The sequence below is a fragment of the Varanus komodoensis genome, unplaced genomic scaffold (assembly GCF_004798865.1).
Source record: "Varanus komodoensis strain SLA01 unplaced genomic scaffold, ASM479886v1 scaffold45, whole genome shotgun sequence".
NCBI classification, from domain to species: Eukaryota; Metazoa; Chordata; class Lepidosauria; order Squamata; family Varanidae; genus Varanus; species Varanus komodoensis.
The window spans coordinates 1,930,552-1,946,777 of NW_025336011.1; the positions used below are offsets into that span (position 1 = coordinate 1,930,552).

At 44.5% G+C, this 16,226-nt stretch overlaps 1 protein-coding gene across 8 annotated transcripts; it reads right to left on the reverse strand.

The window, feature by feature from the left end:
* Nucleotides 1–165: 165 nt before the first annotated feature.
* Nucleotides 166–15,078, reverse strand: LOC123030554. Of its 8 annotated transcripts, none has more exons than XM_044444581.1 (7): nucleotides 15,022–15,078; nucleotides 13,246–13,484; nucleotides 9,171–9,805; nucleotides 7,050–7,120; nucleotides 6,396–6,632; nucleotides 3,118–3,364; nucleotides 166–2,096 (listed from the first exon to the last, which is right to left on the reverse strand). In XM_044444581.1, exons 2-7 carry the CDS (start codon nucleotides 13,386–13,388, stop codon nucleotides 1,933–1,935), a joined length of 1,497 nt encoding a protein of 498 aa, XP_044300516.1. In that variant the 5' UTR covers nucleotides 13,389–13,484; nucleotides 15,022–15,078; the 3' UTR covers nucleotides 166–1,932. The 8 variants fall into 8 exon arrangements, with proteins under 8 accessions (XP_044300516.1, XP_044300517.1, XP_044300521.1 ...); XM_044444582.1 differs by having other exon boundaries at nucleotides 14,994–15,026; XM_044444586.1 differs by lacking the exons at nucleotides 3,118–3,364; nucleotides 15,022–15,078 and adding exons at nucleotides 3,601–3,632; nucleotides 14,029–14,393 and having other exon boundaries at nucleotides 6,361–6,632.
* Nucleotides 15,079–16,226: the final 1,148 nt, after the last annotated feature.

Below are 16,226 nucleotides of genomic sequence, written 5' to 3' on the forward strand. Positions count from 1 at the left end.
TGTAAATGCTTGAAGTATGTTTTTCTTTAAGTGGCAAAATCCTTTTTTGTTCTTAATGCTGTAACGTCACTAGCTAGTGTGTAGCTAGTTCAGGAGGGCTTGGGGAGGGAGAAAACAGTCACATTTCTTGATAAATGTAATTGCCAGAAACAAACCCCACAATACTTTGGAAACAAAACACTGTTTTACTATGTACAGAGAATGAAATAATGGAACATTTTGGTGACTTGTTGAGAGGTAAAGAAAGGTGCTGGTGTTTTTGACACCTCTTCCCCCCTCCCCCCCAGCATTTTCACACATGACACACGATTGGTTGCAATGAAAATATAAAACTCAGCTGATCAGAATATAATTTTGATTTTAAGATCTCTCTCCTGCCCTGGCCTTCCCCATCCTTTGTGTACAGCATGAGCAATATTCACAGAACACATACTTTCTAATTTCATGTATGAAAAAGACCTGTGTATACGTAACATGGGAACATGCAGTGCTGGTGTGTTTAAAATGTTAAGCATGTTGCTGTTGTGCTATACACACAGTGTCAGGGATAAGTCAGAATGAGAATGCCATTTCAGGCTGTCCCTACCTAAAAAAATGTAGAACCATCCTTTGCCTGTAGCTGAACTGCTTCTGTGTTCAAGATTCATCTTAGAGACTCTTCCTTTAGGCAGAAGCCGGTAGGAAGTTCTTCTCCATGAGTGTCATTGAAATATATGGAAGCTGTATAAGACCACGGTCTTTCAATGGGGCTTGCATGGGAAAACTTCCCAGTAGATTGTGCCTTATGTATTGTATGCTTAAGCTAGCTGACAGGAGGCCAACTAACCTCGCAACTTCTGCTCTGTGTGGGCTTAGAATATAGACAAGTCCACCCACCAATCACAATCCCTGTCCTGTTGCCCTCATGAAGTTAGTAACTCTCATGTCCCACCCATTCTATCCTTCCACCATCTTGGGGAAAAGACCAATTTGAAAGATAGGCAGGAAAGAAAAATAAACCCATATTGTTATGTTCCAGTTTTGAAATTTGTCTTATTTACAACAAATACAACATTTATTGACGGTAAAGCCTTGATACAATCTTCCTTCAGTACCAAGTAGTACCATGACGACAGCTGTAAAGAGCAGTTTGCAGGAGAGGATGGGTAGCAGTGACTGATTTTTGTGATGAGTATCTGCTCTAGGCTGCAATCCTGTGCATGTGTATCTGGGAGTAAGTCCTACTAAACTCAATGGGGCTTCTGAGCTGACTTGTATAGGGTGACTTATTCTGCTTCTATCAAAGTAATATCAAGAGTCTCATGGACATGGACCATGGGCAAATTACAAGGCTAGAAGGATTAAACAATTTGCAACTGAAACTAAATATTAGTTTGAATTGCTAGTAAATTGAAAAAAAATCTGGGAGAGTGATGGAATCATTTAGGGTTTAAAGCAAGAGGCCATAATACAAGGGTAGACAACTTCTGACCCTCTAGATGCATTGGTCTGCATCATCTCTGGCCATTGGCTATGCTGAGTAGGGCTCCTGGGACTTGCAGGTGAGAAAGAGAGTCATTAGATGCCCAACTCTGCATAATGTATAGATAAGACTCATAGAAAATTGTAAATTTCTGGCATTAAACACATCCCAGGTAATAGATTAGGACAAACTGAGAGTTTGCTGTGTCGTCAGACTGGACAGTTCATCAGTCTCAAATATTTGAGGGATATTTGTCCCCTTCCCGCAAAAAGGAAATCTGCCATAATTTATAGAGGATGAGTGCTGGGATCATCCTGTTTGCTGTAATTTCAGCAGAAATACTGTATTATGCATTCTATCTCCTGAAAATTTACGACCATCGACCTTCTTCTACATCTGCCAGTATTAACTGCATTAGCAAGAATATGAATCAGCACCATATTGCTCTTTGTCCCACAAAATGCATCCTTCTACCCTTTGAGAGGTTCCTGGAGAGTCTTGGCTGTAACTCCATTCAGTCCATGTTGACTGTCAGGGGAAATCATTTTCTTAACCGCCCTTCGGGAAGTCCCACATTTGCTGTTGATCACTGCATTGAAATTGCAGCCTCTGCCACATGTTTTGGTGACGTATTCTGTAGCAGAGGAAAGGACAACAAAAGAACCAAGAGACTTAAGTTTTATGTCACTTTCAATGGCAAATGCTGGCTGTGTCCATATGCAATCATAAACCAGAATTCTGGATTCATTCAGGATTAGCATGAATGAGGTGGTTGTTGGTACACATACTTGGCTCCTGCCAGCAGTAGCAGCTAAATGAACCAGAAACAAAGCATAATGTGCAATCTTAACCAATATTCCTGCCTTGCAGTGCCAGAAGCCAGGATTGTAAACCAGGTTTGTTTCTGGTTTATAAAACCTGGCTTGCTTGGGAGCAACAAGCCAGGACTCTCATTTCACATGGTAGGCTAAGTTTTCTAGTTCTGGATAGTTTTAACTTTCACTGTTAGAGGAACTAAGCAGAAGTGCCTCAGCATGCAACCTGGCTATGGTAAGCCACTGGAACTTTCAATTGCATGCTTTCAAATTAATCGAAATTTATTTTTGAGAAGAAATAATGCAAATAAAGGCCATGGGTCTTATACCTACGTCCACTGCTTGACTTAATCTGTTCTCACAGTCAATTTTTGAAGAATAATTTTCTGTAAATGCTAGAGTAAGAAAAGATGATATAGATCATTGTGTATATGTCACATACCATGGAAGTTCGAAAACGAGCAGTGCGTGCGGAATCCAGTCTCCCAGAAATCTTCATTTTTAAATAAAAATCTCTTACATTTAAAAAAACCCATTTAAAAGCATACATTGTCTATAGGGAGCACCAGAGTTTTACATCGAAAGTAAAATAATTGTCATTTGTGAGAGTGTAACAGGTGGTGCTATCCAGTGTTAGTCCAACATAAGTCCCATTCATTTCAATGGGTCTCCTCTAAGCAAGACTAACATTGGATGTTATGGTTCCTGATCAGAGAATAAAGCAAAAGCAACTTCACTGCTAGAAGCAACTTGCATCAAGAAGTAAACCTCACATTTTGCTTCTCCACCACCACCCCATTCCTGTATACAATTTCATCTTCCTACATTCCCAGCCCCTACCTTTGATAGCATTTACCACAGCAACCGGCAAGGGGCTGGGCTTTTCCATGGTCAGGTTGTTATGGGCAATGCGCTGCCCTGTGGCCGAAGACCGGGCAAGAGTTTCACGTGAGAAGAAGTAATCCAGGAGACGTCGTGTCATCAGCTCCGGTTTGTCAGCGGAGACCTGGGACAGGTCCTCCAGCTGGTGGTGAGTGATGTAGACTCTTGCATTGGGGACCAATTCCAGCTTGACCCTGCCATTCTCCTGTCCGACAGGGGATAAAATGTTATTCTAAAGCTGGACTTCAGGGCTGAAACCCCCATTTTCAGAATGTTGGATAGATTTAGGTGCAGGAAAATCCTTCCAAATAGAGCCAAGTTGTATTTCACTTTAATTGGGCTTAACCTCCACTAACTTCAGGCTCAGTAAAGCAGGGAACTACAAGAAGATTTGTATTTAGCTGAGATTTCACCATCAAAGCCCCACATGGGTTTGTTTACCTTTTCTGTACACCAGTTGTGTTGAAACTCGCCTGGTTGAAAAGAATAATACTTCAGTTTGTATAAATGGGGCAGCATGTGTGCATGGCATAAAAATAAAATCTACACTAAGGATACAGTCCAATGCATGTTTAGATAGAAAAAAACTCTACAACTCCCAGGATTCTCCAGCCAGCAGATTCCTCAGCAGTTAATTCAACATCAAATAGCTAGTTGCAATCCTATCAATCCATACTCAGGAATGAGTCCCACTGTGTTCAGGAGAATTGCTCTGGCAAAAACCAGCATAGGACTGCAGTTGCATAATGACCTATACTGACTCTTCTGTGCAAAGCAAATGTTGCTTTGCAGCCTCAAGTTCTTTGCAACTGCAAGCTCAGCCCCTGTGCCTGTTTCTGAAGAGGGCAGAGAAAGGAAAACACTGGTTGTAACAGTTCTCTCTCCTGATAACACAAACAGAAGTGGGGTCAGGGTAGCCTGTTCCCTTCCAAGGAGAAATGCCAGCTTGACAACCTCACATGTTTGGAAAAGGGTTAGAGTGCATTGCGATACAACTGCTGGTTTGAAGACAGAAAGATTGCAGTGAATCAAGGTGGGCAGGATCCAGATTTAAGCTGAATCAGCTGTGCAGCTGAAGTGGAATTCTCCACCTGCCCCTTCCCAAAGCAGCCCCTCCAGCCTCCTCAAAATACTGCCCAGTGAGAAAGGCCAATGCCAGGAATGGGTGCAGCCAAAACCAAGGTGAGCAAGGCAGACTGCTCTTGCCAGAGGTCTGAACTGGTTACTTGCAGAGGGCTTCTGAAATTAGGAAAAATGACAGCTTGCCAGCACGTAGTTAGGATCATGTGATAAACCCAGCTGTTCTATTTATGATTTTTTGTTTCTTAAGTTGGTTCTGCTCCTAGGTCTGAAACAATTGCTGTCATGATCTGGGCTGCTTTGGGGCTTCTCCTGATGCTCAGAACCAGACGCCCACCTTAATATTTGCAGAATCAGTTGCAGGCCCTGCTGGAGCTCTCAGCCTCCTGATAAGTGCCAGCTGGGAGCCATATAACAACAAGCTCTTCCCTCCACAACTAGGCTCAGCATCACAGATCATCTTCTTCTTTGCTGCAGAGCCTGCATCTTGCCTGCCTCGCTGCCTCCTGCTGACAACCTGGGTCTTCTTACTGGCTGTGGTGTGGTTCAGGTCCTGCTCCTTGGCCGCCTCCTGCTGTGTTGGTTCCTGCTGCCTCAGCAATATAGATTTGACTGCTAACTGTGTTCACCCCCTGCTCTTGCCGTGTATCCCGCTATGAGATACTCGCATCTCTGTTTGTCTTCCTGTTCTGACTCTTGGCTTGCTCATGACCATCTCCTTGTTTTGCCCCAATACCTACTTCTGGTCCCTGACCTTGAACTGATGTGTGACTATGACTTGGAATCACTACTGAACCTTAATTCTGGACACTGGACTCTGTTTTGCCTTAAGTTCTGTTGCCCCAGTTCTGGTGCACACTGTCTTGCCTCACACTGCTCATGCCCTGCCCCCAGGCCCCGGCCATCGCATTTTTCCTTACCAGGCTGAGATTGCACGAGGCTTAGATAGCACTCAAAGCTCCCTAGCAGTCCTGAGTGTGATCGCTCATCTGCCTTGCCCCACAGTTATGATAATAAAAGCACAGTGTTTGGGTGGTCTCACTTGCTCCTAGTTCCCTGGAAAAAGGGGCGGGAGTGGAGCCCAGTTCTGAATCTGACATGCAGAATTATGTCCTGGACATGCACACCAATGTTCATTCCAGTGCATGGGCTCCACTGCACAGCTTTTCCTGCCCCCTTACGATTCTGTCTTTCTCGCAAAGTAGATTCATCCCTGAAACATCAAAGGGTGTCTAGCACACAGTTGATCATGATGGACTATGTCAGCTACCCAGAAAGCTTAGGCTGTGCAATGGCATAGAAATGAAATAACTATGGATCAAGGTTTACTTATGTATTCATTGGCTGTGGAATTAATTGATTGTTACAAGATGTGGCAACAGTCACAGCTAAGATGGCTTTAAAAGGGGATGAGACAAATTCATGAAAGATCAGGTTAACACTGTCTACACTGTCTACTGTAACAGGTTAACAGGTTAACACTGTCTACGAGTTCTACTGTATGGAACCTCCTCTCTGAGTATCAGTTGCTGCAGGGGGCTGTTTGTGTGCTTCCTAAAGGCATTTGTTAGCTGCTGTGAAAACTACCCTAAGTAGCCCTGTGGTTTGATCCAGCAGAACCCTCCGTATGTTGATCTGACTAGGCACACCAACTTCTATTCCACTTGATCTTCCAGGTAGGAACCTCACCTTGCATTTTCCTCTTCAATCTGAAAATGGGTGGAAGCACCAAGCTGAACCTGAACTGTAGCCTTGTGCCCTGAATGGGCCTTCCCAAATTTTATTCATCTTCTCAATGGTCAAGAAGCCTACTGCATTATAGCCAGACAGAAATGGGCAGACGAGACACTGAATGGTCAACTTTGACTTGGCCAACTTAGGCTGTAATATTATACCTTCTTGAGTAAATGCCACTGAACTCAATGGACTCATTTCTGAGTACACACATATAGGATTGCACTCTTAGAAGCTTGTACTTTTATACTACTCTGCCTGAACTGCAGTGCTTGCTTGTGAGTATTCCCTCTTAAATCAAATGATAGATTTTGTTTTGTGCTTAGGGTCTTGCCAATCTTCCTCCTCAGCTAATGTTTTATAATATCTGTAATGTCATCACAGCACCTGGTCAGAGAGATGCTTCCTCTCCCATCACGCACCTCCACTGGTGATGCCCATACTGGAGTCCCATCAGAGAGTTTCTCTTGGCGGCTACTCCACAAACTGGTGGCACTGCTGAGCCCAGTGGGACTTCTTGACCTGCCTTCTGCATTTATCCAGGGTGAGAGCCCAGTGGGTACTGTGTTTCGGGAACTCCAACTGTAAGAGGTATTTGGGCTAGGGACTGGGGTATGACTCTGATCTTCTGGAGAAGATGGTGAGCTCCGACCACTGACCTGGAAGCGAATCAGAGAGATGGGGATGTATACTAGAGGAAACTGGCTGCTATACAGACTTACATAGGAAGCTGTCATCAGCAAGGCGTATTTGTCATTCTAGCCCTCTACTGTGTTCTCTGACTGGCAGCAGCTCTTGAGGACATGACTTTTCCTATCAACTGCTACCTGATCTTGTACTGGAGATGTTGGGAATCAATCTTGAGTCCTCTGGCAGGCCAAGCATATACTCTGCTGCAGAACTATGGTCCCTTCCCTAAGAAGGCAATGTGTCCCCCTGTCCCCAGCCCCTGGGGACAACCCGGGATGCAGCAGAATAGTGAAATCTAAAAGCTCTTATTCCCAGCTCCCTTTGCATTTCCAAGAAGGAAACAGCTGAGAGAATGAGTTGTGCCTCCTTTGCGTATGGACCATTACCTGTGTAGCTGTGAAATTCTCCAGCATCCCCACTAGGCTTTTGAGGAACTGAATATTGCTTTCATTAACATCTGCAAAAGAAAAAAGGACAAGAACTGAGCACTGGCCAGGATTTCTGGGCAATCTCAGAGGAATACAATTATTACGTGTGCTTTTCTCCTGTGGCATGTTACTTGGTTTTGGGAGCTGAAACTGCAGCTTGCATTTTTAAATCACTTTTTCTCTGGATGGAGAGCAGGGATGGCAGGCTAGGATCTACTTGTTTCAACAGGCTCCCAAAGGTCCACCAACCAGAGACAAGTGCAAAATAGGGGATGAGGATGACAAAGCCAGGTAGCAAATGGTAATTTGGGATGGAGCAAATTATCTGCTGCATTTGCCCTGCCTCCACAAACCTGCAACACATGTGCAGATCTATAACTGATTTCCTACGTATTTGGGATTCTGTCACCAAACACTTAAAAGTGCTAAGCAGAACTGCTTGAAAAACCCAGTTCAAAGGTGACCAACTGATACTCTTCTCTTATGGGTAAGGCACACTTAGGCTGAGAAAGCAGTTGGCCATGGAGTGTTCATTCATTCTATTTGAAGGATGCCTTTTCATTTTTAAACTACTGGAAGTCAGAAACCCTTGAAATTCTACTTCAAATCATTCAGATATCTGTCAGTAGATCCCAATCCAAACTCTGCCAATCCCTGACAAAGGTGGATTGTTTTTAATTCCCTTTGATATACATTCTGTCACTGGCTGTCGTTATGCTGTTTGCTTCAGCAGGGCTTCAAGAGAAAGAAACAAGAAATGGCACTAGTGATCCCTAATAGCAAAGAAACCAAAAGAGGTGCCTTTAGCCAAAATGAAAATGGCAGCAAGCTTGCTTCCCTAGTCACTGATGAAGGCAGGGAAATGACAGGCCTCTCCATTCTTCCTGCATTTAAATGACACTAGCAAGGAAGCAGCATAGAAAGAGGGCAGTTTTCAGCCAAATGGGTTCCATCGCAAAAAGACATGGAAAAAGTCATGTGAAACATGACCAGGTAAAAAAGAACCCGTAGATTTTAACCAAGTAAATTGCAAGCAAACTCACAACTAAATAGTGCTGTTAATATTCCAATGACCAATATTTATTGCACAAAAGGATATTTCCCATTCTTTCTAGTTTCCTGTGTTTTCCTGCAGGGTGGGGACAGAGGACTCTTGCACGCATATGGCAGGGCCCTCCAGCTTTAGTGTGTAGAAATTCTGTTCCCTTCATAGCTTTCTGTTCCTGCTCACTGGCTACCAGTCATACTTAGCATATCTACAGGGTGTTAAGGCTTTCAAAGAACTTTGCATATATTATCTCAGTCAGTCCCCACAACAACCAGGCAACACAGGCCCACGTTGTTATTTCTATAATGTCAGTTTTGAGAGAACAGGGGGAAACGGGGAATGGAGACCGATAGACAATGGGCTACCTAAGGCCACCTCCTTGAGCGTTTGTGGCAGTGGTTGAGATGTGAGCTGGTGCCTTCCTGGTTTACGGTTCAATCTCTTAGGACACAGATAAGACTCTGGGAGGTCCATGGACGTTTAAAAGTGTAAAGGCAGTTGCAGGGGTAGAAATTTACATTAAGGGTATGGCACTAAAGGAACGGGAATGTTAATTCCTAACCCAAATGTCACATTCCAGTTCCAAACCTACTGCCCTTCAATAGAACTTTGAATGTTCTGGATGTTTCCTCTTGCAAGGCATGAGAGAGGGAGGGGATCTTTCCAATTGGGAAAATGGCACCAGTGCAAAGGGATTACATTTGTTCCCCCAAGTTTCATGGCTATCATTTAAACTTGCCTATGCCCTGGGTTGCACGTTGCCCTTTTCAAACCCTTTGGGAGATCTGATCACACAGGTCTCCTATTGCTTCTTCTTGTTTGGCCCCTAACCATTATGCCAGGCTAGCCCATTCGCATGACTTCAATAGCCAGCTAGTCCACATCTCCACAGCTCTCCCTCCATTCCTTTCTCTCACCCCTTTGAAAAGTCCCTCCAGACCATTTTCTTTGGCATCTACCAAAACTGATGCTAGAGAGCCCTAAGAGGCAGAGTTTCAATGCCCCACTAAAAGCAGCAGTACTATTATTACCAAAGCGATCGGGTGCTGTGCCCAGCACCATCCTGGCTGGCGCTGTTCCACCTGCTCCATTCCTGATGGACAGAAAATCATTCTGTTCTTCTAAGTGCCAGAGCAGGCCTTTCAGCTTGTGGTTCTCCAGCTCCAGCTCCTGGATTCTCTTCTCCTGCCGTGCTGCGACCTCTTCTTGGGAGGCCAGCATTCTTCGCAGCTCCCCCATCTGCCGTTCGAGTTCTCGGATCAGTTCAGCGTAGAGAACTGTGACTCTGCTGCTGTCAGCAAGGGACACACGCTCATGATTGTTTTGGTGGCAGAATCCCAGGAGTGATGAAGATTGCAGCAGATTCTCTCCAGGGCCAGCAGGGGTACAGAGAGGCACGTATGGTGCAGAATGGGCATCCTCGGGGTTACTTGAAGCACTTCTGAATTGTGGCATGTTGAAGGAACACTGGCTGTGGAGATCTAGACTCGAAAAGGCATGTCCATAAGACATCCTCTGCAGCTCCAGCATCTGAGCGAAGGGAGAAACAAGGTTCGGACTAGCATGGCTTCTAGCAACAAGCTTGGCTTTTTTCTGGCAGTTGTTGTCTTCATATGAGCATGTTAGACGAGCTCCAGCTTTTCCAATGTTGTTCAGCGGTTGGGCCCTGAAAACAGACAAGAGCTAAACAGATGGAAAATGTGGATTTGTAAGTTTGTTTGCTTACTAGCCAACAGCAAATGTCACTTGAAGGAATTTGGGCTTGTTGCATTTCTAAAATAGCATGTCTGTGTACAGGAATTCACTGTGCCAAAAGCAGGAGGAGGGAGGTCAAAAGAGAATGCCTCTGGGAAACAATGGGAGTCCAAAGAAAGAGCCCTGGCAACAGCAAGGAGAAAACAGCCATTAGCTCTCAGCTTGCCAGAACTGCCCAGGTTGTGCAAAGAAGCAAGATTCTGAGGGCACCTTAGCTCTGGTTTCCTGTACTAAGCAAGAGGTTGGATAAGATCCTAGGACAGAAGGTAGATCTCCAGGTATTTCAGACTTCAAATTCCAGAAGTTATTTCAAGCATGGCCAATGGTTAGGAATGCTTGGGAGCTGAACTCCAGAACATCTGGAGATCTACTTTACACTCACCCTTGGGCTAGGTGGCCTACAAAGCCTTCCCCAGTTCTATGTGTCCATTCAATCTGAAATCTTGAAGGGCATGTACCTTATTGTATGCCTCATCCAAGGCAAGTATTCACCCAGACCTGTCTCATGAATCTTTTACCTGCAAGAAGGACTGCAGCGCCACTGCTTCAAGGAGGGCTAGAGAACCTGTGGCCCTCTAGAAAGTGATGAATTCCAACTTCCAAGAACCCCCACCAGCATGGCCTTTGGTCAGAGATTATGGGTGCTGTAGCTGAACAGTACCAGGTAAGTGCAAAGATGCTGGAACTAAATTTATTAACACGTGGAAGAATATTAAGCACAAGGTGGATGGCTTCCTGTTCCAGATTACTGTCTGCTGTGGGAGCTTATGGAGCTTTGTTTTGTTGAAGCTAAAAATGATTGCAACACAGACAAAAAAGAGAGATCGAAGTTTTCGATTTTAATATACTGTTTTATTGTGTATTTAGAAACTGAATTTATATACTGCCCAGAGAGCCCAAAGGGCTATGGGATGGGATAGAAATGTAAATTGAAAGATCACTTCAGTCATATTTCTACTGAACTTAGACTTGATGTGTGATGACCTCCAACAACCGATGGAGCTGAGCCCAGATTTACAAGAATGTGGCCTGGATTTAAGCAAGACCAGTAAAAGGATAGACAATATTGTTATATATTACCCTCCACAGAATGTATTAAAATGATCCTCCAACCTGACCAAAGCTTACTATGAAAATCTGAAAGTATTTATTCTGCTGGATGAAGAAGCTAATTTACCCATCTTAAGCAGTGGCCAGAGATGCAGATCGCCATTGAAAATTTGGTAAGAAAGAAGTCTGAAATTTTCCAGAAGATTTTCATTCAATGAAACCCACATAAAATGAAACCCACATAATTTGTGGATTTTGAGGCTACCTGCTTGAGAAAAAAATCCCAAAAGAATTACTGCCAGCTATGGAGCTGCTTCCTAAGAGCAGCAACAAACCCTTGTCGCTCTTGCCAAGCAGCTCCTGGGTTAGCACAGGTTCCAGCCTCCCCCAAAGTGCACTCCAGGTGCTCAGGAAGGTGCAAAAGGGCGCTCCCTCTCCATTTCTAGGGAAAGGAGCCTTGACATCTAGCCGGCAATGAGTGGTTTTTGACTGGGGCACATGGCTGTGTGTGGCCCAGTCAAAAAAAGAAAACAAGCCCTGCCCAGTGAGAACATCTTGTTAAAGGGATCCACTTATCCTTAGAACAAGTGTGGAAGGCGGGGGGTTATGGGCATTTAGCAGGCCAGGAGATAGGGCAGGCATACTTGATGGACAGACAGTGCAATCTTAACCCCCCTGTCCCCATGAAAGTGCTACCTGAAGACATGTTTATCTGAACCAGTCCAATGTCCTTTCTTTAGCTTGGTAGGAAAGAAAGGTGCAAACAAGTGGCTCTCTCTTCCAGTGCCCAGAGTGAAAGTGAATTTTTCTCCAGTGACCCTTCAGACTTCAAAGAAATCCTGCATGTCAACACTCCAGCCTGGCAAAGCAGGAGCCCAAAGCAAAGAAGGAAAAGCCATGTGCCTCTTATGAAAGCACAGGCTGGCCCTTTGCAATACTTTGGTGTGTGTGTAAGTGCTGATAGGCTAGTTAAACATGCTAGCAACCAGGACTGCTCACATTTCGTTTCTATAGAGTTGGTGCAAATGCTGGCAGTGAAAACAAAAACATTGAGGACGTATTCCTGCCTGTTCAAAATCTTACCACCTCACCTCAGTTGTCCCCTACATTATATGCCTCATCATGTATTGAATGAATCCCCCACTTGGAGTTTTTCTTTTCTGGTCAACGATCAAGGCCACTGAATTCTTGCAACCAGAACCACAGGAGAGCCCACTGGATCAGACCAAAGGTCCATCTAGTCTAGTGCTCTGTTGCCATTCAGGTGAATCAGCTGGGCATGAGTGCAATAGCATTTGGCATCTCAGGAAATATTTGGTATCTCATTCTGTGAAATATTCTTTGATGCTCTTGCTAGGTGAATGCTGCATTTCCCAATTTTATTTTGTCCCAACTTTTTAACCAGCCCTTCCTCCAGTTAGCCCAGAACACCATGCAGGTAATTTACATTTATTCTGCCCAAATCTAAAATGTTAGTTTTAGCTTATAGAGCCCTACAAAGCTGGGGACCCTAATATCTCAAAAGTTGTCTCTCCCCATATGAACCTACCCACTCTCAGGGGTCAGCTTCAGAAGAGCTTCTGTGTGTGCCCATTCTGCAGGCATTCCAGGACTGACCATCTGGGAAAAGCCCTTTTCTGTGACAGCCCTGTGCTCTAAGCAGGTAAGCAATAAGTAAGCTTACCTGGCACCAACGCAGCCACCTTTCCAGAGCCTGATGACCTTACTTCTTCAAGCATTTGAACATTAGACATAGCTCAGCTGTTGTTGATTGTTTTTGCAGTGTTTCTCCTAGGCTATGAGTAGAGTAAGGTTTTGAATATTTTTGATGAGCACTTCACATCTTTTCTTAGAGTGGTTATTTGGGATTGTATTATTGTGCTGATTTTCGATTTTGGGTCTTTTTGGGTCATGGTAAAAATGGATCTCCATATTTTGTGCTTAAGCTCTTTCCGGCCCACTTTTTGCAGTGGGACATGCATTTAATAAATTCTGGGGATAGCCATAATACCCAGGGAGTCCTATCCAGTCATCTGCTTAGCTTCAGAGACAGAACGCATCACCCTTCAGGCAATCCTGTAGAGTCTGCCTGATACAGCCTCTTCTCAAAACCACCCATGTGACAAGCACACAGGTGGGCACTTGTGGCAGCATCCCATGGCTAGAAAATTCCCTTCCACTGTTCCCATTGCAAGGTCATTTGGAGTCTTCAGGTAGGCCAGGAAAAACATACCCCAGGAGAAAAACAAATTAAGTAAAGCAATCAACTGGCCCAGCATTGTACCTGGACTTCTTCCATACCTGGTGCATTCATCATCAACTTGTCCTTGAGGAGTCAACTGATGGGAAGGATGAAAATTGGAGCTCTCCAAAGAATTGCCTCTCATTCCTGCTTCTAGTGGCTTCAATGGTAGGTGCTCTTCCTCCTGTGGGTTATCACCCATCCCGTGCTGCGTTACCTCGAGACAGGGTATCAGGGGATCGGTGATACTTCAACCATTGGTACCCATCTTTGAATAGACCAGTCCCTGTAACAGGAACTATCAGAGATCGGCACATAATTACAACTAAGATATCAATCCAACCTGCTATCTTCAAGTTATTTTGGGCTACAACTTCCAACTTGGGCCTGCTTCTCCCCATCTGCTGTTTCCTATCCTTTCTTAATTATTCATACACAAGTTTCCTCAGCTCTGACTTCTATTTTCCTCTCCCATGCATTTCCAATTCCTTTGAACATGACACTTCCTTTCCTTCCTTCAAAAAACTCTCCTTCTGTGAGGCTTTTACTCTTTTCTAATAATGCCATCAGTCTGTGGCTTTGGAGCAAAGGTCCAGGCCCCCCACTTGGCAAAATGAGCAGTAGAGCCCACCAAAACATATTTTGAATAAACTGAAGTCATTAACACATGTAACTTTGTCAAGCAGGATGGGGACAGGAGAAGCTGACTGTAAGACTATTTAAGTAAGTGAGAAATACATATTTCAAGACAGGCCACTAAGCCCAGAATTTAAAATTATCTTCTGCACTACTGCCTCTTTTTGATGCCAGGGCAGGAATACTTCCAGACAGAAGGCACCTACCATGACCAGTCACGGACCATTGTACAGCTGTTCTGACTTTTTGCAGTTAATAGATTTGCTGTGGCAAGAAAAAGGGGGAAGAAACAGTGGGAAAGCCCAGGAGGATTATGAGCAGAAAATGTTAGCGGGACACACACATCCTTGTCAAATTCTATGAATGCGGCAGGTTACTAGAGTAATTGAAAAACTTCTTGTGAAAGCATGCCAGATGCAGGATGCCTTTCCCATGCAAAGGCATAATCAAAGTCCATGCAATGTAGGAGAAGTGACAGCAACTAATACCCAATGTTAGTCCTACATACAGCAGATACACTGAAATGAATGGGATAAGTTAGTTGCGACTAACCCATGACCCATTAATTTCAGTGGATCTACTCAACAAAGGAGTAACACAGAGATCCCCGCCCCCGTAGACAAGAGGACATGATACAGAAGTCTGAAGAATCTCCCACACAGGCATTTTCACAAGGCTTAAGCATTGCTGCTGCTTAAAGGCAGGCCGGTGTTGCTACATCCCCTCCCCTGTATTCAAGTTTTGCCCATCCGCCTTACAGTAATGCCGGCTATCATGTCGATCCCTTCTTCCTCGCTGTAAACACCAGTTCCTGTCATGGTTTTACTTTTATTCCATTTTATTGCTGTTTCTATTGCATTGTGTGTGGAATCGTTAACTCCTCCCACAACCTCCTCCCAGGTACAAATCTAAGAACTCAATATATAAAGGAATAAAAATAACATCCTTGTTCTAACATTACATGCTTGTTTTGAAATCTGGGACTGGCTCTCAGCGGCTGGGGAGATACGTGGAACATATTAAGCAATTCCTACAGCAAAGAGTGCCACTGAGCATGTGCAAACTGCATCTCCCTTTCTTAGGAGATGCAGTGCGACAAGGCCCCACTAGCTGCCCCTTCAGAGTCCCCCTTCACAATCCCTCCCCAAAGGTCCGATTCTGTCTTCCCCACCTCCGTGAAAGCGGCGGGCACCCTGTACCTTTAACAGCACCTCCATGTGTCTGTTTACAGCTCGCGCACCGCTTCCTGGTCCTCACGCTCTGCTCTCTGGCTCCGCCCCTTTCTTGTACTGGCTGCAGGTTTCTCACCGCCTCCTACTGCCGGCTTCCTATTGGCTGCGGAGGGGAGGTTTTCTTAGTCAATCACCCTGTTCCCTAGACAGACTTTAGAAGACTGACACGCTGCCCGGCTTCCGGGATGACTTGGGAATTCTTACTTGACGTTTCGGTAGAGGCCGGGAAGCAATGGCTCTGTATACAAGCCTATAGAGCAAAGGTGGGCTTCTATGTAGACATTTTCTTCCACGCTGGAGCATTTCAGGTGTGTTGAACCACACCTCCCAGCATCCCCAACCACCCTGCTAGTGGAAATGATAGGGGCTGTGGTGCAGCACATCTGAAGGACGCCAGGTTAGGAAAAGGCTGTGGCTGAGCATAGGCATCAGCAATTGGTTTTGGTTCCTTGAATACCTACATCACTGGACTTTACATTAGAAACTAAAAATAAAGCTATAGCCAAAAAATAAAAATGAATCTTGTTAGAATGCTGCCAACTTACAACAGATTATCTTATAAATGCAAAACATCTGGCTCTTTTGACAAGTGCCCTAAGATATAGTGATTAGCAAAGTAGCTAAAAATGGGGCAAGATCAAACAACTATCAGGTGAATCCACAGTTAGTTATAGAATTGGACTCAAAGAGTGACACCCTCTCAAACTGGGGAGAAATAGTGAGTGTTCTTCAACTTCTTAATTATTTGGATAAGGAGGTGCTGTAAATGCTGATCATATTTGCACTTGACATAAAATTGGGTGAGACAACTAATAACATGGAAGACAGAAACAAGATTCAAGGGGATCTTGATAAGTTGATGGGCTGAAAACAACAGAATGACATTTAATGGGAACAAATGCCCATTTCTGCCCTGAGGAAAAAGGACACAGAATAATAGGCTCAGTTTGCAGGAAGCCAAATTCCTGCTGAGTGGTATGGCAATGGAACCAATTACCTAGGCAGGTTGTGGACTCTCCCACACTGGAGGCATTCAAAATGTAGCCAGACAGGCAACTGTTAGGGATGCTTTAACTGAGCATTGGCTCCTTCCAACTCTACTGTTGTGTGATCTTTAGGTACCCATTCTGAACATCTGTGCAGAACCAGTGTGTGTGATTCACAGCTTATAC